The 25731-nt window shown below is 37.7% G+C and overlaps 1 protein-coding gene and 1 pseudogene across 2 annotated transcripts in view; one reads left to right on the forward strand and one right to left on the reverse strand.

Moving 5' to 3' along the window:
* The window catches only part of LOC117975372 (tropomyosin alpha-4 chain-like), a 36783-nt gene that overhangs the window by 3394 nt on the left and 7658 nt on the right, over positions 1-25731 (forward strand). The window contains exons 2-7 of one of the 2 annotated variants that reach the window (XM_063592996.1): positions 4396-4416; positions 4992-5160; positions 5842-5926; positions 11263-11380; positions 16645-16759; positions 18991-19100. In XM_063592996.1, coding sequence (XP_063449066.1) covers positions 5112-5160; positions 5842-5926; positions 11263-11380; positions 16645-16759; positions 18991-19100 — 477 coding nt within the window. In that variant the 5' untranslated portion in view covers positions 4396-4416; positions 4992-5111. Of the gene's footprint in view, positions 1-4395; positions 4417-4991; positions 5161-5841; positions 5927-11262; positions 11381-13656; positions 16009-16644; positions 16760-18990; positions 19101-25731 lie in introns of those variants that run through there. The other variant, XM_034935326.3, reaches the window with a different exon arrangement.
* LOC117975371 (ran-binding protein 6-like) lies at positions 22194-24541 on the reverse strand (annotated as a pseudogene).

Genomic DNA, 25731 nt, shown 5'->3' on the forward strand with positions numbered 1-25731 from the left:
TATAACTCACCAGCCTTAACTTATGGGCTCAAGCGATCCTCTTGCCCCAGCCCCCCAAGTAGCTTGGACTACTGGCAGCACCATCATGCCCAGCTAATTTTTTTATTTTTTGTGGAGATGGGGTTTTGCTATGTTGCCCAGGCTTTTCTCAAACTCCTGACCTCAAGCAGTTCTCTTGCCTTGGCCTGCTAAAGTGCTGACATTACAGGCATGAACCAGTGAGCCAAGCCACAATAATACTTTATAATAACTGAATGAGTGAATTACATAACCAGTGAATGAAAGCATTATGGCTGCTTTGTATCTGGAGTTACCAGGGGAGGTATTATCTTAGATCAACTTCTCCAGAATCTGATTCTGAGAGAGGGAAAAACGGACAACTGAATTATTAAGGAAGTGCTGCCGGGGGAAACCAATAAGAGAGTGGAGAGAAGCAGGACAGGGGACGGGAGGAGGCCAAGCATGGGTGCAATCAACTGATTTTGGGCAAAGTCTTCAGACTGACTGGCAGGAAGCTCCGGAGCATAAATTACACTTCACAGTTTGTTCCACTGTAGGAACCAAAGCTGGGCTTTTGTACTCCAGCATCAGGCAGTTATTGGCTCTGGGCATCACCCAACATAGGAATAAAACCCTAGGAACTTGCCAGGAGGCTCCAAAACAGGCCTCTCAAAAAGTTCACAGGTGAAAGCTGTTAGAAGTAAAACACAATGGAGCTGGGGGTGGCTGGAAAGAACCAGAAAAAGGGATCTAAGGGGGAAGCATTGGCCATGCCTGATACAGATGTCACGGGGTAGGTGAAATCGAGACATTCCTTAGGGAACAGAGATGACCAAATGTATAAATTAGGCCTAGAAGATACTGTAGGCAGAGAAAAAATGTTAGTGAAGGCATGTGGGTAGAGAATCAAGAGGATTTAGGGAATAGTCGTAACCCAGCTTTGCTGAAACTTATAACAAATATAGAAAGTCACGTTGAAGGGCTGGGCGCAGTGGCTCACGCCTGTAATCCCAGCAGTTTGGGAGGCCAAGGCGGATGGATCACGAGGTCAGGAGATCGAGACCATCCTGGCTAACATGGTGAAACCCCATCTCTACTAAACACACAAAAAATTGGCCAGGCATGGTGGCGGGCGCCTGTAGTCCCAGTTATTCGTCGGGAGGCTGAGGCAGGAGAGTGGCGTGAACCCGGGAGGTGGAGCTTGCAGTGAGCCAAGATTGCGCCATTGCACTCCATCCAGCCTGGGTGACAGAGCGAGACTCCATCTCAAAAAAGAAAAAAAAAAGGCATGTTGAAAAACGACTTGGAAAGGAGGCTTGGTGCCATATTATGAAGGCACTTGAATTACAGTTAGTCATAGAGGAGCAGTTTGTGTATAGAGCAGAGAAATAACTTGACTGGGGATGTGTTCCAGGACCCCTTCCAATTTTTCCAGATATTGTTCTTTATTTACACAGGGATGGTAAAGGGGGAAGTGTTGCTACCCATGAGGGAAAGCGACGCTGCCTCACTTTCCCTAATGGGAAATTCAGAGAAGTTATTTCATAGATACTGATGTGCAGTTAGGGAACTAAATACATGGTGGGAACATGGTGATGGTAGTCTAAGACAGTATTTCAGCAGAAGACTACAATCTAGCTAGCGACAATCTGAGAACCAAGGCGATCAACAGTGAAAACTGTCAAAAGACAACGAATCATGACCTGGACTTCAGTCCTTACAACAGGATACCTGACAAATTTCATTTCATGTAGTTTAGAAACCTGTTAGAACTAAGCATTCTTTTGTGGTCTCTCAGATCAATCTATCAACTGAGTGCAGTTACGAAGAAGCTTCTGAAGCTTACAGAAGCTGTGCAGATGGTTTCTCTGTTAGTGCCTTTTCCTCCCTCCAAACTGTACTTCATCCTTAAGACATCGACACTTTTAATCCACCTCCTTTCCCCATCTTCTATAGTTATGCTACATTCACTAGACTGTTGCTTAATTTTAATTTCCAGAGCAGGAATCTAATTTTTAGTGCTCCAAAGACCTTGTAGTAATCTAAATCCGAAATCACTTCCGTAAGATAGCATGTGGTTCCTGTTCTCCTTGGTTCATGGTTGAAGCTTCTATTTCTAAGAATGCAACTCCTCTATTTAACCAAGGCAGTGAGAATTTCTACTGCAATCCTTTGACAATCATCCTTGATTGGAAGCACCATGGGGAAGTAAAGGGCTTCTTGAAAATCAAAGCCGCTGCAGCATTATCATAACTCCCTTATTAGTTCTCACCCCCCAATGTTGACTTATTATTGTCAATTAGGCCAAATATGATTATCCAGCTCCCTGCTTTAGTAATAATTACATTTGCATAAGAACAGGATTAATGGGCTGTTCCCTCAAATATGGGTCATAGATAAGAAGATCGTTTGTACCAAATGTTTATGGCAAGGAGTTTCCATGGCACAACAAACTGCATGTGCTTATGTATAGAGATGGAAATTGATGTAGCATTTCCGAAATTGATGGCAGCTAAGAGATTATGTGGTTTTATCTTTCCAAGCCAGTGTTTCTAATTGCTGGACATTATCCGGTTCAGTATTCCATTTAAATCAATAGATTCAATGCATGGCTGGCCTATGAGATTTGGGCATTCATAATAAATTTGACTACATAATAAAAATATAGTAATGATGCAACTGGGCTCATTATCAAATGAGCCAAGATATAGAGCATATACCTAGTTTCTTCTGCCCAAATCTTACATCGGTCTTTTCTTTCATTTTCTGCAATTTCATTACTGGTAGTGCCTTTCTTTTCCTTTAAGTCAGTGTTTTGTAGAATATTCAAACATACTTTTTCCAGAAAGTTTCATTTGCATCAAGAAGTTTCAGATCTTTCTTTAAACTTATCTTAAGACCTGGAACTACTAGTCCTCTAAAAAGAGGCCCTGTGTATGGACAGGGAGAGATAGTATGAACCAGAAGGGGACATGAAGGAGTTGTTGTATTTGTTCTTGGCTGGTTTATACAAGATTTAGTGCAGACAGTCATTAGTGACTGGAGCAGAATCAGCCTCATTTTAATAATTGTTTTTAGAGAAAAATCAAGCAGCTTAGAACAATGAAAATGTGATTTTACTAGGTTCTTGTTCACTAGTTTTTTGAAATAGACCAAGCTGAGTTAAAAAAAAACTAAAAAAAAAAGACAAATTAAGTAATAAAAACTAAATCTGTTGAACACAGTTGAAGCCATCTGCATTGGAAGTATTACAAATAGCAAACAAAAAGGGATAGTACTCTAGGTTCATTTCTCATTATTAGAATCTCATCCAAATGGTTAACGTCTTCCCATGGCACCTTTGGGTAATATATTCTTCATTTTCTTCCTATGAGGAAATCTCACGAGAAGCTCTACCTCTCTTAATGCTTGAGTTAATGTTGCAGCAGTAGCTTTCTTCAATACCATCTCAATATTTCATCAAGATTCAATTCCATGAATTTAGAATAACAAGTAGGCCCTTAATTCAACTGTTATATTTCTCAGTTCCAAGAATTCTGGACAAGGTTTATGAATCCTGTTCCTATCTCCAGACACATTATGTTTTATTAGTGAATGAATGCTGCAATTAGTGGGAAGGAGCACTTAGCAACTTGGGGAGTGGGCAAAGGACCCTATGTACGCATTTTTAAAATTCTCATCAGCCTATTCACATGAGGGCTTCTGGCCTAGGAGTCTTTAATTTCAACTTGTTAGTTTTGAAGTCCTGAGAGAAAACACGAAGAGATGAAAGTGGAACTGTTGACTATAGGTTTAGAGGGGGCAAGAGTGGTAAACATGGAGAGAACTGAGAGGAGATACAGAGAGGTGGAAGGAGAAGGAAGAAGGAGAGGAAACTCTGCAGGGGAAACTTGGGCAAATGTCTACATTTATTTACTTGTCTGATAAGGAAATGGTGGAGTATAGGAATGGCCAATAATCTAAGACAAAAAAAATTAGTGCTAGATACAGAAATCAAAATTGAAGAATTTCAAAAAGAGGCAACCAGCAGTGTAAAACATTGCAACTGTCAGAGTGAAGACTGACCACGAATTTGTTGATAAGGAAGTTATTATTCATCTAAGAGGGCATTTTTATTATGTTGGAGAGACCCAAGGGCAGGGTTGCTTACTGAGACTGCAGGGTGTATGTTGTGAAAGAGAGAGAAGTAAATGAAAATTCTTGAAAACTAGGCAGATGAGTTTCAATATAATCAATAGATATTCAAACTTTCAGTCAGAAATCAGTATTTGTTTGGGTTGTCCTAAATGTGTTTATGTTTCTTTGCTTCATAATAGATTTATAATTAACCTCTTCACTCATCTAGAAAAAAACCCTTGAGTTCATATATTAACATTATTTTTATTTTTATTTCAGTATCCAGTGATCACCCTTCAGGTAAGATAACTAATAGTTGAAGAATGGTTTTCTCATTTTTTGAACATCTCTCCAAACCTCAAAATCAAAAGTCAGCTCACAGGGAAGATTGTCTATTTAAATTGTTGCAGAATTATTAATTTCATGTAGACAGCCTCAAGAGGACAGAAATAGGTTTCCATCCCCACCACCATGTGATTCATATTAGCATGCACCCATTAATACAGACAATAATAATATAGACAACGGACAAGTATGATTGTATTTAATTTAATGTTTAGTTGTTGAATGTATATACATGTACACTTAATGTTTTATGCACTGGGGATAAAATATGGCTCGCCTTTAAGAAATCAGAGATTGACACAGAAAATAAATGTAAAAAAATCACAGCTAGCTCTAAAATATACTAAGTGCTGTAATATGCATCTATGTGACCCCAGATAGGAGAGTAACCAATTCTCCTTGGGTGATGTGAGAACACACTCATGTTTTGAATCCTAAGTAAGTTGGAAACCTAAGTAGGAAACACCTTGCTGAAACTTTATAATGAATAAAAGCATCCAGCATGCAAAAATATGCTTTCTTATTCTCAGGACCCAGAAGGCAATTGAATACAACAGTGGGTGAATGAGGAGTCTGTGGGAGGGATTCTACAACTCTCCTTCCAGTTAATCTCAGAGCCCATCCTCGGATGGTATGAAATCACCGTGGAGATGCTCAATGAGAAGAAAACATATCACTCCTTCTCTGTGGAAGAATATGGTAAATAATAGCAATGAAAATATTACCTATTAATAAAAAAATTATAAAATCTTTCCAATTTTGCAAGGGCAGGATTATTAAATAATGAATTTTCAAGTGAGTATGTCTTCCTTTCCTCTTTTCTTGTCCTCTGTTACTATTTTAGGGTTCTCCATCTACTGTGATTTTTATCTCCTAGTTCAGCCCATAATCTTCCTGCAATTCTCTGTTAACCTAGGCTATCTATCTTCCTTTTGTAGTATCTGGATTCTATTTTATATGATAGTTTCTGGGATGTAAAGCACTTCTTATGAGAAGAATGGAATTAACATTAGTCATATGTTAGCCATTAGTCCCTTCATATTTTCTCCTAAAATCTTCATAAAATTTCTATTGTAGTATCTTTATTACTATTTTAAAGATGAAGATATTGAGAAACACTTTCCCAAGTTCAACACCTGAAAAGTGATGAATTTGGAATTCAAAATATGCATTTTTCTATCCAATTCCAAAATCCAGTCTTAGGCACTTCAGCGTCCTCCTCACACTGTTTATTAATGGCAAACATAAGCAAAGGTTGATGGTTTGTAAAGGAGAAACAATTGTTTTGTATGAATGTATTTATGTTAATATGTATTTATGTTAATAATATATAATATACACATTATAATATTATATATATATATATATTTTTACTGGCAGTGTTACCCAAATTTCAAATGACTGTGGATGCACCAGAAAATATCTTAGTTGTGGACTCTGAATTCAAAGTGAATGTCTGTGCCTTGTAAGTTGAAATTGTACACAATAGAATAATGTATTCATAGAAAGATACTAGAATGGGATAGATGGCTAAAAAGAAGTAAAATATAAATGTGTAGAAGGTAAGGGAAAAAGAAGGTGTGAAATTGTTTTGCTGATTTTATGAATTCTTCCATGCATCTATAATTCTTTTAATGCATGTTATGACACGTGGTTTTATGTAACAGTTTAAGACAACTGACTACTGTCTTTCTTACATCATAAGACAACATATTGTTTTGCACCAGCCAATACAGTAGCCATGACCACATGTGGTTATTTAAGTTTTAATTAAAACTAAATATTCAGTTGCATTAGCCACATTTCAAGCTGTCACATGTGACTAGTGGCCACTGAATTGGAGAGCATAGACATAAAACATAGAACATTCCATCTCCCAGAAATTTCCATTGGACAATATCTTCTGTTTATGACGATTTCTCAATTCAATCTTTATGTATTACATGATTATAAAAGAAAACTGAAGCTCAAGATGTATCACAGAGAAAACTGCTGTAAGAGTTACAAGTGGCTCTAGGGTAATGGCGGGGCACAGTGTGGAGGATACTAAGGGCAGACAGGGACTTAGGGGCAAATAGTGAGGATTAACGTGTGGCAGGAGTAGCAGTGAAGCAGGTCAGGTTGTTTTCCCCTCTTCTTGTCACTAAGTTAAGCAACATTCACAGAGTTTATGTAACCAGCAAAGACAGCCAGGGTACAAACATTAAAACTTTGTCTCCTCAGACCTGATGTGTACTACTTTTCCCTGACTCATGTGTACTACTTTTCCTTTTAATTTTGCATAATTAAAAATAAAAAGTGACCTGGTAATTTCTAGTTATTAGGAGAGCTTCATTACAGTAATCTAAAATTCCATGCCAAACTTTAAGGTGAAAGCTTTGCCTGTCCTCCTTCCTGTGTCTACTTTAGGCTGGAAGTCTTTAAGAGTCAAGAAGAAGCATGGCTAACTTTTTGATGTCACTACCTTGTGCTTCACCTCCAGAGTCGGAAGAATACAGAAAAGGCAGAGACTGAAAAGTCTCATTGTAGTTGGGTCATAGAGGCAGGGAATTGTCAGCATTGCTGGAAAATCCCCTGAGTAACAGAAATCCCCAAAGCCCAAATGTCTAGGTACTTCCCTATCACTGTAGCTGTGTGTTGGCTCCTGTGTCATTTTTACTGGAGAAGTATTGCATAAGCAAAATAAAGCACTCTAGGACAAGCCAGCTGGGAATCCCAAAACATAAGCATGAATCACTAAATGGTTGAAGATTCTAATGACTTGAAATCAAGGTATTAAGCAAACAAAAAAAAAGAGCAATATATACCTGAGAAAACTGTTGAACATCAATCAGAAAAAGATTTAGAAATAAGTAAAATGTGTATACTCAGATATGAGTCAATAGTGTAACTTAAAAAATAATTAAAGACCTTGGAATTAGGCATATTATTAATTTAAAAATATATGTGTAGAAAGGCTGACTAGAAGGATCGATGATGCTTAAGAGAGAATTAGTAATTTGGAAGATGAAATTGAGAAATTGTCATAAAATGTAGCCCAGAGGAATCTACTGTTATTCCTTACAAGCAATTTTGTTCTTTGCTCTTTCTACCTATTTAAAAATTTTTAAATTTTACTTTAAGTTCTAGGGTACATGTGCACAACGTGCGGGTTTGTTACAAATGTATACATGTGCCACGTTGCTGTGCTGCACCCATTAACTTGTCATTTACATTAGGTATATCTCCTAATGCTATCCCTCCCCACTGCCCCCACCCCATGACAGGCCCCAGTGTGGGATGTTCCCCACCCGGTGTCCAAGTGTTCTCATTGTTCACTTCCCACCTATGAGTGAGAACATGTGGTGTTCGGTTTTCTGTCCTTGCGATAGTTTGCTCAGAATGATGGTATCCAGCTTCATCCATGTCCCTACAAAGGACATGAAGTCATCCATTTTCATGGCTGCATAGTATTCCATGGTGTATATGTCCATCTATCATTGATGGACATTTGGGTTGGTTCCAAGTCTTTGCTGTTGTGAATAGTGCCGCAATAAACATAAGTGCGCATGTGTCTTTATAGCAGCATGATTTATAATCCTTTGGGTATATATCCAGTAATGGGATAGCTGGGTCAAATGGTATTTCTAGTTCTAGATGCTTGAGGAGTCACCACACTGTCTTCCACAATGGTTGAACTAGTTTACAGTCCCACCAACATTGTAAAAATGTTCCTATTTCTCCACATCCTCTCCAGCACCTGTTGTTTCCTGTCTTTTTAATGATTGCCATTCTAACTGGTGTGAGATGGTATCTCCCTGTGGTTTTGATTTTCATTTCTCTAATGGCCAGTGATGATGAGCATTGTTTCATGTGTCTGTTGGCTGCTTAAATGTTTTCTTTTGAGAAGTGTCTGTTCATATCCTTCGCCCACTTTCTGATGGGGTTGTTTGATTTTTTCTTGTAAATTTGTTTAAGTTCTTTGTAGATTGTGGATATTAGCCCTTTGTGAGATGGGTAGATTGTAAACATTTTCTCCCATTCTATCAGTTGCCTGTTCACTCTGATGGTAGTTTCTTTTGCTGTGCAGAAGCTCTTTAGTTTAATTAGATCCCATTTGTCAATTTTGGCTTTTGTTGCCATTGTTTTTGGTGTTTTAGACATGAAGTCCTTGCCCATGCCTATGTCCTGAATGGTATTGCCTAGGTTTTCTTCTAGGGTTTTTATGGTTTTAGGTCTAACATTTAAGTCTTTAATAATCTGTCTTGAATTAATTTTTGTATAAGGTGTAAGGAAGGGATCCAGTTTCAGCTTTCTACATATGGCTAGCCAGTTTTCCCAGCACCATTTATTAAATAGGGAATCCTTTCCCCATTTCTTGTTTTTGTCAGGTTTGTCAAAGATCAGATGGTTGTAGATGTGTGGTGTTATTTCTGAGGGCTCTGTTCTGTTCCATTGGTCTATATCTCTCTTTAGGTACCAGTACCATGCCGTTTTGGTTACTGTAGCCTTGTAGTATAGTTTGAATCAGGTAGAGTGATGCCTCCAGCTTTGTTCTTTTGGCTTAGGATTGTCTTGGCAATGCGGGCTCTTTTTTGGTTCCATATGAACTTTAAAGTAGCTTTTTCCAATTCTGTGAAGAAAGTCAATGTTAGCTTGATGGGAATAGCATTGTATCTATAAGTTACTTTGGGCAGCACGGCCACTTTCACGATGTTGATTCTTCCTATCCATGAGCATGGATTGTCTTTCCATTTGTTTGTGTCCTCTCTTATTTCCTTGAGCAGTGGTTTGTAGTTCTCCTTGAAGAGGTCCTTCACATCCCTTAGAAGTTGGATTCCTGACTTCAAACTATACCATGAGGCTATTGTAACCAAAACAGCATGGTACTGGTACCAAAACAGAGATATACATCAATGGAACAGAACAGAGCCCTCAGAAATAACGCCGCATATCTACAACTATCTGATCTTTGACAAACCTGAGAAAAACAAGCAATGGCGAAAGGATTCCCTATTTAATAAATGGTGCTGGCAAAACTGGCTAGCCATATGTACAAAGCTGAAACTGGATCCCTTCCTTACACCGTATACAAAAATCAATTCAAGATGGATTAAAGACTTAAATGTTAGACCTAAAACCATAAAAACCCTAGAAGAAAACCTAGGCATTACCATTCAGGACATAGGCATGGGCAAGGACTTCATGTCTAAAACACCAAAAGCAATTGCAACAAAAGCCAAAATTGACAAAGGGGACCTAATTAAACTAAAGAGCTTCTGCATAGCAAAAGAAACTATAATCAGAGTGAACAGGCAACATACAGAATGGGAGAAAAATTTTGCAATCTATCCATCTGAGAAAGGGCTAATATCCAGAATCTATAAGGAACTTAAATAAATTTACAATAAAAAGCAAACAACCCCATCAAAAAGTGGGCAAAGGATATGAACAGACACTGCTTAAAAGAAGACATTTATGCAGCCAACAAACATATGAAAAAAAGCTCATCATCACTGGTCATTAGAGAAATCCAAATCAAAACCACAATGAGATACCATCTCATGCCAGTTAAAATGACGATCATTAAAAAATCAGTAAACAACAGGTGCTGGAGAGGATGTGGAGAAATAGGAACACTTTTACACTGTTGGGAGTGTAAATTAGTTCAACCACTGTGGAAGGCACAGTGGCCATTCCTCAAAGATCTAGAACCAGAAATAGCATTTGACCCAGCAATTGCATTACTGGGTATATACCCAAAGGATTATAAATCATTCTACTATAAAGACACCTGCACATGTACGTTTATTGCAGCACTATTCACAATAACAAAGACTTGGTACCAACCCAAATGCCCATCAATGTTAGACTGGGTAAAGAAAATGGGGCACATACACACCATGGAATACTAATACTATGCAGCCATAAAAAAGAATGAGTTCATGTCCTTTGCAGGGACGTGGATGAAACTGGAAACCATCATTATCTGCAAACTAACACAGGAACAGAAAACCAAACACCACATGTTCTCATTCAGAAGTAGGAGTTGAACAATGAGAACATATGGGCACAGGGAGGGGAACATCACACACCGGGGCCTGTCGGGGGTTGGGGGCAAGGGGAGGGATAGCATTAAGAGAAATACTTAATGTAGATGATGGGTTGATGGGTGCAGCAAACCACCATAACACACGTATACCTATGTAACAAACCTGCACCTTCTGCACATATATCCCAGAACTTAAAATATAATAATAAAAAAAAGAACAGTTTTACTTCTTTCCAAAACAAACAAACAAAAAGAAATTACCCCAAAATCTGATGGCTTAAAATGACATTTATAAAAAATAAATAAATAAATATAATTTACATTTTAAAAGTAAAAACCATAAAATATGCTCATAATAGCAGTTTAAAAACAAAAAAACTAAAAGAAGCAAAATGTTATTTTATTTCATTTTTTGTTTTTCAATACTCCATTGCTATCAGTATGCAAAAAATATTATTTTTAATGAAATAATGACTGATTTTTTTTTGTTTTTTTTGTTTACGTTGTATTTTAGTGACTTAGATATATAACTTCTACATGCCTATTTCAACCTTTTTAATTAAAATATATTTTTGCCTAAAGCATTCAACTCAGTTTTAGTCCGTACCATTGTTTTAGATTTCCTCCAGAAAATAAAATTTATGGTAACTAGCTATTTAAATGTTGTTACGGTGCTGGTTTCAGCTACTAAATAAAGGTTTCAAAACCCTATACAGATTAAAAACGACCTTGACCTCTGTAATTGTGGTGTTGTTATATTCTTCTATTAGATATACCTATGGTGAACCTGTGGACGGGAAGGTCCAACTTAGTGTGTGCAGAGAATCTACGGCTTATCATTCATGTGCTCATCTTATCAGTTCACTCTGTAAAAATTTTACCATTCAGGTAAGAGGTATATCAGCAAAATTATAAATAGGTTTGCATTAACTTTTTATCCTCACCTTCCATTTACCTTCCTTTCTTGTTTTCCTCTTTACAGTTATAATATATACTTTTATTCTATATTTCTATCCTATTTGTAAATTTTATATTCCTCTTTTGTCATGCTAAGTTTCATTTTCTATTGACTGACAAAAAGCAAATTATAGTATCAGAAACTGAGTAGTAAATTTCGATTCTTAATTAAAAATACATTTGGTTTCATATCAAAATCTACACCCTATCAATTTACTGGGAACATATGTCCTGTTCTTTATTTTATACTTTGTGGATTTAGTCAGGGAGATGTCATGATGTTTCTGCGTATTCAAGAGTATTAGATGTATAATTATTTTCCTCTCAACCTATTCTCACTGGAAATAAGTGTATATAGGAGCTCCAGATGGGAACCCTATCAGTCAGGTTCTTAACCACTAAAGAGAAGAATCAACTTTTCCAAACTGACAAAGGAGGAATTTCCTAAAAGATCTACTTGGAAGGTTTGAGAACCAACATTCAGAAAACGGACACAAACAGGCTGGTCTAGGATGTAGCAAGGCTTTCAGCTATAATCATGCCAGATCTGACTGTCTAATATACAACTGCCAGCTGCAATCCCCATACTATAGTGTGATACCATTTCTCCACACACATGTGTGCACACATACACAGGTGCACACACACAGAGTCACATATTCCTGTCCTGTTTAGAGAATACTTTAGGTTGGAAATAATTAAGAACCTTCTAATTCTTAAATTAAAAAATGTGGACAATAAACACTAACAATAGTAACAATTATAATAATAATAATTGCTAACATTTAATGGATGCTTATTGTGTGTCAGTCACTGAGCTAAGTAGTTTATGTGCATTTGATTCTCAAAACAAATAGTACCCTATGAGGGGGTACTATTATCGCCCCCTTACCGATGAGTGGACTAAAGCAGAAAGAGGTTAAATACATTGCTCAAGATCATGGGTGCAGCAAAACTAGATCATAAATACATGTCAATACATATATATTTTTAGACAGTCTCACTGTGTCGCCCATGCTGGAATGCAGTAGCGCAATATTGGCTTACCGCAACCTCTGCCTCCCGGGTTCAAGCAATTCTCGTGCCTCAACCTCCCAAGAAGCTGGGACTACAGGCGTGCACCACCACGCCCAGCTAATTTTGTATTTTTAGTAGAGACGGGGTTTCACCATGTTGGCCAGCCTGGTCTTGAACTCCTGATCTCATGTGATCTGCCCGCTTCGGTCTCCCAAAGTGCTGGGGTTACAGGCGTGAGCCACTGCACCCCAACCAAGTCATATAAATATTTAAATAACTAGTGGGGCTGTATCTTTAGGGATATCAGGGATGCAAAAATTTTCTCCACAAATTCATTCAACAGATAAATTTTGAGGTCTTTTAATATGCAAGAATAATTTTATTTAGAAGCTTCATTGTTGAGCAAGACAGATCAGGTACTATCCTCATGGGTTTTGCACTTTATGAAGCAGTCATAATCTTTAAAGATGCACACTCTAGAAGAGACTAAACCAATATAAGCCAAGTGCACAGGGTAGGTAGATCCCAGAATGCATTATCGAAGGCGGCTATATTATATAGACGCCCTTCAGGAGATTTGAGAGATCTGGAAATTTAAAATGTACATGTAGGGTGGGAAGGGGTGAGGATCAAAAAAACTACCTATTGGATGCTATGCTTATTACCTGGATAGTGAAATAATCTGTACACCAAACCCCCATGACACACAATTTACCTATATAACAAACCTGCACAGGTACCCTTGAACCTAAAATAAAAGTTAAAATAATCAAATGCACATGTAAAGCAGGAGTGTGGACTAAATAATTTATCTCATTATTCACCTTTAGTATAGTGGAAATTTTTCTAGACCTTTAAGTTTCTGGAAATGGTTCTAGACCTTCTTATGGTTTCAAGGACCCCCTGAAGTGGCACATGATTTTGACATCTCACCCACATCTTGAGGACTAGATTTCCTCATATCATCATAAGATGAAGGAGTAGAACAAGAATTCAGTTTTTCCCCAGTATTGTAGTCCAGGAACCTATGAGCACAATTTATCCCACATTTTAAAAATATTTGACAATTCGTCCTGTTTAATTTTGGTTACTAATTGTGACACTTTAAAATTTTCACTTAGTGAGACATTGTCACTTGACACTGAGAGAAATGTAAAGGAATCTAATTTAAAAATCTACTACCGGTGCAGCTCTCGCCGGAGCCGAGCCCAGCCGAGCGTCCGCCGCTGCCCGTGCGCCTCTGCGCCTCCGCGCCATGGCCGGCCTCAACTCCCTGGAGGCGGTGAAACGCAAGATCCAGGCCCTGCAGCAGCAGGCGGACGAGGCGGAAGACCGCGCTCAGGGCCTGCAGCGGGAGCTGGACGGCGAGCGCGAGCGGCGCGAGAAAGCTGAAGGTGATGTGGCCGCCCTCAACCGACGCATCCAGCTCGTTGAGGAGGAGTTGGACAGGGCTCAGGAACGACTGGCCACGGCCCTGCAGAAGCTGGAGGAGGCAGAAAAAGCTGCAGATGAGAGTGAGAGAGGAATGAAGGTGATAGAAAACCGGGCCATGAAGGATGAGGAGAAGATGGAGATTCAGGAGATGCAGCTCAAAGAGGCCAAGCACATTGCGGAAGAGGCTGACCGCAAATACGAGGAGGTAGCTCGTAAGCTGGTCATCCTGGAGGGTGAGCTGGAGAGGGCAGAGGAGCGTGCGGAGGTGTCTGAACTAAAATGTGGTGACCTGGAAGAAGAACTCAAGAGTGTTACTAACAATCTGAAATCTCTGGAGGCTGCATCTGAAAAGTATTCTGAAAAGGAGGACAAATATGAAGAAGAAATTAAACTTCTGTCTGACAAACTGAAAGAGGCTGAGACCCGTGCTGAATTTGCAGAGAGAACGGTTGCAAAACTGGAAAAGACAATTGATGACCTGGAAGAGAAACTTGCCCAGGCCAAAGAAGAGAACGTGGGCTTACATCAGACACTGGATCAGACACTAAACGAACTTAACTGTATATAAGCAAAACAGAAGAGTCTTGTTCCAACAGAAACTCTGGAGCTCCGTGGGTCTTTCTCTTCTCTTGTAAGAAGTTCCTTTTGTTATTGCCATCTTCGCTTTGCTGGAAATGTCAAGCAAATTATGAATACGTGACCAAATATTTTGTATCGGAGAAGCTTTGAGCACCAGTTAAATCTCATTCCTTCCTTTTTGTTTTCAAATGGCACCAGCTTTTTCAGCTCTCTTATTTTTTCCTTAAGTTGCATTTATTCCTAAGGTAGGCAGGGTATTTCCTAGTAAGCATACTTTCTTAAGATGGAGGCCATTTGGTTCCTGGGAGAATAGGCAGCCCCACACTTTGAAGAATACAGACCCCAGTATCTAGTCGTGGATATAATTAAAACGCTGAAGACAATAACCTTTTGGGTCAACTGTTGGTCAAACTATAGGAGAGACCAGGGACCATCACATGGGTAGGGATTTTCCATCCAGAGCCAATAAAAGGACTGGTGGGGGCCGGGGGTGGCTATTGTGGGAAGTCATAACCCACAGATAGATCAACCTAAGAATCCTGGCCCTTCTCCACTCTCCACCATGCAGGACAAACATCTTCTCAAGCAGTCAACGTAGAATGCTTGGGAAATAGTCATAATTACCCACATATAGTAATTAATAGATGGTAATTAATTGATCCTTGATGTGATGTTCTTTTGCATATTTCCTTCATTCTAAAGTTGTTCCCTGGCCAGGAGCGTTGGCTTTCGCCTGTAATCCCAACACTTTGGGAGGCCAGGACAGATCACTTGAGGTCAGGAGTTCGAGACCAGCCCAGCCAACATGGCGAAACCATGTCTCTACTAAAAATACAAAAAGTATGGTGACGCCTGCCTGTAGTCCCAGCTACTCAGGAGGCTGAGGCAGGAGGATCGCTTGAACCCAGGAAGTGGAGACTGCAGTGAGCCGATATCGCACCACTGTGCTCCAGCCTGGTCGACAGAGTGAGACTCCATCTCAAGAAAAAATAAAAATAAAGTTGTTCTCTGAAGACCAAATATCTCATTCCAGTAATGACCCACTCAGCAGGAATATGGTGGAGTTCAGTCCAATTCAGGTCAGCCATATCCAAAAGACCACAAGTCATTACTAAGTTGAGCAAAAGAGTTTTTATCTATTAGCAGAAAGGGCCTCTCTGGCAGCAGAGATTAAAAACTGGCCCAACTTCATTTCCATACTTCAGGGAACAGCAAATTGAGGATTTACTTATCTAGGACTTGAATTCCTTCTTTGGGACCAAGTTAATAAAAGACCAAGAAACTCCTGATTAAACTGGATAATGAAGGATTCTGTAGACAGGGCTGCACATATCGGCTTTGTTTGACTTCTCTTTTCTCAGTTAACATCTCAGAGCTGGAACATTCCACATTCCCCAGCAGCGTGTGGGGGCTGACTAAAGTTTACAATTCCGACTAAAAATCACCCTGCTTCTGGCTTATCTGAATCCCTTACCCACCCCACCCCACCACCCCACTCCTATTTATTCAGCACCACACTACCCAGGAAATACACTAGCAAATTGTGCAATGGAAAAAAAAAAAAAAAATCTACTACCTACTGAATGTTTACTAAGTGCCAGGCCCTGTGCTAAACACTTTCCAGTTATTATCTAATGTAATACAATTCTACAAGCTCTTTATTAACATCTCATTTTGTATGAAGTAATAAGTGGTAAAGCCAGGGTTCAAATTCTGGTGTTTGACTGTAAAGCCTGTGTTCCTAACTGCTGTGTAAATAGTCCCATAAATGTCCAAGGCATGGTAACTAAATAATATAAAACTCAGTTTCAAAACTGTAAAAGAATATGGCTGAAATTACCAAAATTGCAAATATCATGTGTGAATACATGTGACTAGTGATGGATGTGTTTATTATCTTGTATAATAACAAAATAATGTCACCATGAAGAGTTTTTTAAAACACAATATTGTAAGAGTTAATATTTATTAAAAAATAAATAGTTATAGGTAAATACATGAACTGAAAATATAATTATAGAAACAATGGATTATTTTAAAAAACTAAAACTTGGGTAATACAATATTCTTAAAGTTGCTTCAGTGAGGTCACACATTTTCCCTATTATAGCTATTTCTTACAGTCTTCCTTTAAACTATAACTTTTTTTTAATTGTTCTTTTCAGTTGGGGAAAGATGGCTGTGTCTCCAAGTTCATTAACACAGATGCTTTTGAGTTAAATCGGGAAGGATACTGGAGTTTCCTCAAAGTGCATGCTCTTGTTACAGAGAACGGAACAGGTAATGCTCTCTAAGAAGCCAGACCCCAATGGATATCACTGTCTCATTCGAATTGTTACCTAATTGCCAACTATGCAATGTTAATACAATCATTTTTTCCCTGAGGGCTTTTCATTGGGTTCATCTGATTCAAATTCTGAATGTTTCATATATCAACCAAAATTTTCACACACATGTTGATGGATGGTCAAGTATTACATTCAAATAAGGCTACAATAGAAGTAAGAATGCCAATTTATTGATTTATAATGGGAGTATCTGGTTTTAGATATAAGCATATTCCTTTTCCTTAATCATTCCACAGATAAATATAATTGAGACATGTAGTTGTCGATTATAAAATTTTTTTGGTGAGCATAGAATTAGAACATGGGAAGTAAAATAGTTTGGGGAGAATATTTTACTGAGCCTCTGAAAATAAATCCAGTGAAAAATCTTTATCTCATCCAGGAAAATCTGTCTCCCTCCCCCCTCCCTCCCTCCCTTCCTCCCTTCCTTCTTTTTCTTTTTCGGAGTTTCGCTCTTGTTGCCCAGGCTAGAGTGCGGTGGCGTAATCTTAGCTCACTGCGACCTCCGCCCGCCAGGTTCAAGCGATTCTTCCGCCTCAGCCTCCCGAGTAGCTGGGATTACAGGCGCCCGCCATCACGCCCGACTAGGTTTTTTCATTTTTAGTAGAGAGACGGGGTTTCATCATGTTGTCCAGGCTAGTCTCAAACTCCTGACCTCAGGTGATCCTCCCGCCTCGGCCTCCCAAAGTGCGGGGATTACAGTCGTGAGCCACCTCGCCCGGCCAATAATATTTCTAATGACTAATTTCTTGTATCTCCTGGACCTAATACCCCTTCTTCCTAAAGCACAAAATGGTAAGTCTTAATCCTTGAAATGCTTTTTTCTGTGCTGACCACTTTGTGTTACTATAGTACTTTTAAACTTATGCATATGTAACTGATATTTCAGCAAAATTTCTGTTCGTGAAATATTAAATTACTAATGTACTTATATCAGTCTTCAAAGTTTTAGAGGTATCTGTCACATCCAGAGGAAATTCAAGTATTAAACAAACATTTAATTGATAATTAGGTATATTTGTCATACTGAACTAAATAAATAATAAAAGAATAGCCAGGCACAGTGGCTCACACCTATAACCCCAGCACCTGGGGAGGCTGAGGCAGAAGAATTATTTGAGCCTAGGAGTTTGAGACCATCCTCAGTGGCAACATAGTGAGACCCCGTCTCTACAAACAATACAAAATTAGCTGGGTGTTGTGTCATGCAGCTGTAGTCCCAGCTACTCAGGAGGCTAAGGTGGGAGGATCACTTGAGCCCAGGAGGTTGGGGCTGCAGTGAGCCATGATCGCACCACTGCACTCCAGCCTGGGCAACAGAATGAGACCCTATCTCAAGAAAAAAAAAAAGAAAAAGAGAGAGAGAAAGAAAGGAAGAGAGAGAGAGAAAGAAAGAAAAAGAAAGGAAGGAAGGAAGAAAGAGAAGGAAGGAAGGAAAGGAAGGAAGGCAGGAAGGAAGGAAGGAGGGAAGGGCTTGCTACATGATAATATATGTCCATATTTATATGAGAAATAATGTAGCAATTAAAAATATAAGTTTTTATAAGGTTTTACAAAAACTTTATAAAATAATGATAAGAAACGTAAAACTACATATACATTTGCACATATTGAGTGTATGTGTGCATGTACACATATACACACACAATCTCAAACATATTAATATAAATGATAAATATAAAGAGAAATAGAACTTGTGGGAAAAAGCCTAAAATGCTAATTTGGGTTCTCTTGGAGATATCTGATATTTGGTAATTTGTATTTTCTTTTTTAAGCATTTCCATTTTTAATAATACACATATATTACAATTCTTACTATTAATAAATTAAAGCATGTTTTAGGCAAGCAGAGAGTAAAAGAAATGTTGTTAAACAATCACTTAGGAATAATGAGAAATCAACGTTTACTAATCCATCATGAAGAAATGGTAAGTGAATTGGATATTTTATAATAAGCAGCAACACCAGTTGGCACAAGCATTTTGTGCCGTCTTGATTAACTTTCTTTATAAAAGACATCTGAAGTACCTATATATTAAAACTGCTTAGGAAAGGGAAGGGAAACTATTAGAAGGAATGGTGAGCTTTTGTGGTTTTTTTCAGAAGCTCTGTTTGTCTGTTTTTGGAAGTGACAGTTTCTCAATAATACTTAATTGACTGCAGGTGTGCAGCTTACAGGCTCCAAGTACGTATACATAGACTCATCAGTGGTGAAGATTAGTTTTGAGAATATGGATATGTCCTACAAACAGGGACTTCCTTATTTTGGCCAGGTAAGAAAGCAATCATTTTTTACATACCTTATTCATTCATTCATTTGTTCTTTCATTTATCTACTAATCTTCCAACAGCTATTCCCTAAGAAATTACTATGTAGGAATCTCTGTGCTAAGCACTGTAGGGTGACCTACACTGTTGATTTTCATAGATCTGTCCTGGTGTATATGTTTTATCAAGTTGTAACTGTTAATAGTTACAACCACTTCACTCTAAAAGTGTCCAAGTTTGGACAATAAATTATATAGTCTACATCAGTATTAGGAATAAAATGGTGATGTAGAGAGGCACTTTTATCACTGCTTTTATGGAGTTTATAGTGTAATAGAGATAATAAACATTAAACAGATAATTTTACAAAGAATTATTGTAGTCGTGATAGGTGCTATGTCAGTGAAATACTGACCATTTAACTACTCTCTACATCAGGAGCTGACAAACCACAGCCCATAGGCAAATCAGACAGAGACCTGCCTTGATACAGCCAGTGAACTATGAGTGGTTTTAACATTTTTAAAAGATTATTTAAAAAATAACAAAATATATGAGAGAGAGACCATGGTGTTTTACGAAAGAAGTTTGCTAAAATCTGGACTAAATGATCATGGAAAGTTTCCCTGAGGAAGTAATATTTAGGTTGACACAAGAACACTAAAAAAGAAATACAGAAGTGGGTAGCCTGGCTTACATTTTACAGAGCAATGGTTCTCAAACTGGCATCAGCATCACCTAAAGGACTTACTGAAACAAATTTCAGTAAAAGTCATTTAATGAACAAATTTAGATTGAAATACAGCTTTGGCAGATAGATAAATTTGATGTATGTTCATTTCACTTACTGAATAGTGGTGGATAATGTTAACATAATTTTTTCTAACCTTTCTCTTCACTTTGTACATTTTTGCTTTATATATTTCCATGTTCTGTTACTAAATATATAAAACTGAGAGATATCTTCAAAGAATATAAAATTTTTTCTGAATATAAAATAATTTTATCTAGACTTGAGAATTCTCCATTTCCTCCCTCTTATGTTGTTGTTACCCAAGATGATTTCTTGGGTTCCCATTTGTCTCTTGTATCTTTTCTGTGCTATTTAAAAGTGTTTTCTGTGTAAAGAGCATTTTGTGTGAAAATGTTATATTTTAGCTTCCTTTCTGAACTTAACCTTCTGAGGTTTTTGTTATTAGTTTGTTTTATTCGATTGGCAAAGATCTCCAAATTGAATATTAGAGATGATAGTGGACTTCCTGGTTGTATTTTGCATATTTTGGGGAATGCTTTTAAAAATGTAATGCGTAAACCTACTAAGTAACTGTAGCATTTTGTGAGACATACTTTATCAAGTCAAAAAATTTTCCTTTTTTAGTTCACTAAGAATTTTCTATAATATGTTAGTTTCTGTATCTAGATATTTCTTATTAAATTTAGGTTTTAAAATAGAGGGCATAAAAATATGTTCACTTATGATTTGAAAAAATAAATCTGTCATAATTTATTTCCCCTTTTTTATTACTAGTTGTGTTTGTGTTTTTTTCCCATTAGTTTTTGGATTTGTTAATTATCTTTATTTTTAATGTTATTTTAAATGATTTTCATTTCATCATTTATTTTTATTATATTTTTTCTTCTACCTCTTTTGGTTTTTTTTTTTCTAGCATCTTGTTATAAATACTTATGTTAAACTTCCATGTTTTCAAATTTATACAATTTTTCCTGAATACTACTTTCCTCCTCACAGGTGTTTTTCTATACTATTTTTATTTTTTAAATTATGAAAAAATGCACATATCAAATTTACCATCTTAACAGTTTTTAAGTTCAATTAAAATCATTTTTGATGATTTCATTATTTTTATTTTTATTTTTCCCTAAGAATTACTTAGAGTTTTAAGTTTTCTTCTCTAGTATGTGTGATTATGGTTGTATATTTTTTTAAAAAGTAATTTTTTCTTTTGTAGTAACAGCTACAATTTATTGAGCACTTACTAGGTCTTAAATATTTGCTAAATACATATACAGTACTCACAATAGCCCCAGGAAATGATAGATGTATTTAAGTTTTGGATCAATGATTAATGATTAGCTGAGTAGAAAGCTCTTTTCTACCCTATAATAAGCTAGACATTAGAGACCGACATTCCAATTAATATAATTAACCCTGAATTTATAGAACTGTTTTCTCATAATAATGCACATCTACTGCTAAATGACTACTCTCAAAGTTGCTTTCTTTTTCATGTCCAAAGAAAATTACATTTGCTTTCCTCTGAGTTTTACAATAGAATACTCTTCAGTGCTACTATAGAATCTATTAGGGAATTCTTTGAAATATAAATCAATTTAAGCCCTAACATCAGAGCTTCTCGTCTTGTTGAACTGCTTTGCAGGGGGGAAATGGCATACATATACAAAATAATACTCTCCTGAAACACACAACACTGACTCCCAAGAATACTGATGACTTACTATTTGTCGAACACTGTTACATGCTACCAATGTTAGATGAATCAGTAATCCCTTTTCAGTAACTATGGTTCTTGGAGTCCTGGATAACTTAAAAAAATAGAGACCAGTCTGGCTAAAGAAATTTAAAAGTTCTCTCTCAGCTGGACACCTTGGGAACTAGAATATGGATATGTCCCACCCAGTTCCCAGGAGAACATCATGAAAAAGTTTATATACATCCCACATCCTCTGCAATATCTCAAAACTCTCTCCTAGTTCCAGCATCCTCCCATCACCACAAATATCAAGAGTATTAATCAAGGAGGGGCAAGCCTGCCACTATATCCTTCACTCACAATTCCAAAGATGTTTGTCCTGGAAATTCTGTCTTATTTTCATGAGCTCTTAGCATATCGTGATAGCATGACATCTTCACATCAAGTATACTGCTTGGCTAGCATTGATAATAGTTCAAACAAAGAGCAGCAATTTATATACTTCACATCAACTAGGGGAAAGGTGACAAATATTGTAAGACAGCTTGAAGCACAGGTTATCACCAAGGTCTGTGTTTGGGAGATAAAACATACAAGATAAACAGAGGACTAACATTGACTAATTCTGGAGAAACATGGGAAGAACCATAAACAGCTTAGCAGGGAGAAAACAGTTCACTGATTTATAATAAAATCCATTCACAACACTTATTTGTAGTTACTTTTATGGTAGATAATATTCAAGTTATATTAAAGTGCTTCAAGCAAAATTTAGCAACTCCTGTAAGGCTTCCTGCTGTTCATTATCAAGTTGAGATACACATTCCAACCATAAATCTTCAGGAGTCTGTACCTGAGGCATGACATCATCTAGGCGTTTGGCACAGGGATCTTCATAGTTAATAGTCCCATTAATTTTTTCTTCTGCAATTATTCTGATTATTTTGGGAAAATTGGAATTATTTGGACCAATTACAACTGGGTGGTTACTTTCAATTAGGTCACAGAGAAAACTCAAAGTCTGAATAGCTTCCTATTTATCTTCATGCAGTGGAAGCCATGATAGCCAGTATGAAAGAACTTCATCTACATTTACACAGTTAGGCTTAAACTTCAAAATCTTCCCTCGTGCAGAGATACAGTTCTCTGTAGCAATGACGTTTTTTTTTTTTTTTGTTTTGGAATTTGCACACTTAATAACTTTTACCAGCAGTGGGACAGCTTCTGAACATGAAGAATGATAATCATCTCCACCAAGCTGTGCCATGACACCCAGGCCATAAGCAGCAGCTTGCCTGACTTCAGGGTTGTTATCTCACACATTTAGTAGCATTGGCCACCAAAAATAGTCTACATATTTAAATGAAGTTGGACTACATATTTAAATGAAGTTGGATTGCAGTGCTCTGTGATGTCATCAAATATGCACAATCCCCACTGTCTGCCTAGCCATGGCCGACTTGAACAAATTAGATTTACAATTAATGGAAGTAGTTGTTCAAATCATGGTAAAATCTTTTCCTTATAAGTACTAAATAATGTGTGCAAAATATCTGATACTTTGGTCAGAATATAAACATCACATTCATCCTCATCTTGCAGAGACATCTCAACCTTTTGATCATAGTTTTCTTCCTGACTTTTAACCTGTCACAATTCTTCGTTTTTAAAGTGCCCTTCAAGTTTTGCTCTCAGTGTTCCTCCCAGTTCTTCCAAGTATTCATCATTAAGGCAATCATCTCCCATAACTTCAACGAACTTTGCAAAATAATTCATTATTTCTGAGAGCACATCTGTATCTGGTTCAGTACCAGTAGCCTTGATTAAGGGGTTATGTATGAATTGCCACATCTGTGCAAGATACTCTGGGCCACAAATTCTTGCACATTCCAGGAGAAAAGGCATGGACTCTGCTGCTGCCACTCGAACATTGTCATGGAAATAAAATTTCAGTAAAGGAACCATCAGCTTCACAACTTGTTCTGTATAGTTCACAAACCCTTCCCTTAACTCCTTAGCATAGTAAACCAACATCTGGCAAGCAGTTACTTTTGCTTCAAGTCCTGAAGTTTTAATTCCAAAACGCTGTTGGTCTCCAAGATTTACATGTTGCCAGCCATCATCATCATTCATATTCTCCACATCCTGTGTGTCTAAGAGAGCAACATCAGGTTTAGCTGAAGCAGTCTTAATAAGAGGCTCGATAACCAGGGAAAGGTACTGTTGAAAATCTTTTCCAAGAATTTTATACTTTCTAGCCCATGCTGAAACCATGTAAGAGGTCTGAGGGTCATTATCTTCCGTATTATTTAAGTCTGATTGTGTCTTCAACAAGAGCTGCATCACATTTGATGCATCTTACATAAATTTTTTCTTCCCAACAGCAAGACCAATATGGCTAATGCATGCAATAATTTTTCGTCTCAGAAGCTTGAGTTCCTTCTGAACAGCAAGCTCAATGATGTGCTTTAGTGAGGGCATGAATATATCATAATATGGGACAAATTTTTCTTCTATTGTATCTGCAACTGATGCAATGGTTGCCACAAGTTATTCCAGGGCCAGCTTAGTTCCATTCCGAATCAACTCTTCAAGCTTAATCACCAAGACAGAATGTAGATTTTTCACCATACTATCCAAATATAGAACTAGGAATGATTTGGGGCAGTCTTCAATAAAAACAGTAAGAGCAGAATCTGCATGTGATTGCACCCACTGATTACCTTGATTTTCCGTGGTACGTAACAGAGCCGGAATCACTGTTTCATGAAATTTCTTTTGGAAATTGGGTGCAAAACCTGTAGCCATCTGTCCAAGTGTAGTACAGGCTGGAGCCCTCACCCTTGGATGAGGATCCTGGGATATTTTCACAGATTTCCTCTGCTTGCCTCCGCACCATACAGCTTGGATTGATCAGGTTCTTCAGAAGCTGATAAAACTCTTTGCTTTTCTGACAAGTTCGCCGGCACCCCTGTGGACGTGGTCGCCGCCATTATGCTCTGTCAAAGCTACCATGACTGGGAAGGAAAATAAGTAATTTTTAAATTGCAGACAACACATATATTAACAAGAAAAATAACACTATAAATTAAAATATGAAGGACAATGAGCACCTGTCCCCTCTAATCCCTTCATTTCATGAATACTTCCCCAGAAGCAACTACTGTCAGTCCTCTGTGTTTCCTATAAACCAGTAGTGAGGTTCAGAAGCTTGATCAGATTCAAGTTCATTTTTGGTGGGTACAGTAGGCAAGAATATAATGTAGGTAGTGTCATGTACTTTTCACAGAGAGCACTCTTCCTCTCTTACTGAGATGTTAGCAGACATTGACAAGAATTACTTAGATGCATTGTTTCTCTAAACCATTCTTTCTTAGCCTTGGCACAACTGAAATTTTGGGCCAGATAATACTTTGCTGTGGGGGCTACCCTGTGCATGGTAAGAGTTTAGCAACATCCCAGGTCTCTACCTGGGATGTAGCACCATCCTCTTCCTATTTGTGATAGCCCAAAGTGTTTGCAGACATTGCCAAATGGCAAAATTTATTGGCTAATAAGTTAAAAAGTGATAAATTAGAATTTTGCCACTCTTAGAATAGTGATTCTCAATGAAGGGTGATTTGAGATATTTTAAAAAAGATTACCTAAATCCTATTATCCCCTCTAAAAAATTAGCAATAATCCACTAAAATCTGCCAGTCAATCATGCTCCAGATTAACTCAGGGGTTTTATTTCTGTCTTCTCTAGCATAAGACATGGTTGAGAGGGGTGTGTGTGTGTGTGTGTGTGTGTGTGTGTGTGTGTGTGTGTGTATGTATGTGTATGTGTATGTGTATGTGTATGTGTGTACTTAAGCCCTAGCCTAGTCATTAAGGCCCAGCTCCTTCCCATTCCCTCTCAAAGCTTCTTGACACTTTAAGGTATAGTATTATCTTATCCTATAATCAGGAACTCCAAGACACCTTTTCCTATAGAGGAGAGCTGGGAAAACCAGCTGAGGGTGGTAATAGTTTGTCAGGGAGGTAGGGAATAGGTAGTACCTACATGAATCAGGCATCCGTGGACAAAGTAGTCTGTTATTAATATATTGTAATACAGTACAGTGTCCTGCCTGGACACACCCTCTTCATTAGCATTTGAAAGAATTAGTTCCTGAAAACTCATATATAAGAGCTCTTATTT

The sequence above is a fragment of the Pan paniscus genome, chromosome 10 (genome assembly GCF_029289425.2).
Source record: "Pan paniscus chromosome 10, NHGRI_mPanPan1-v2.0_pri, whole genome shotgun sequence".
In the NCBI taxonomy this organism is placed as follows: Eukaryota; Metazoa; Chordata; class Mammalia; order Primates; family Hominidae; genus Pan; species Pan paniscus.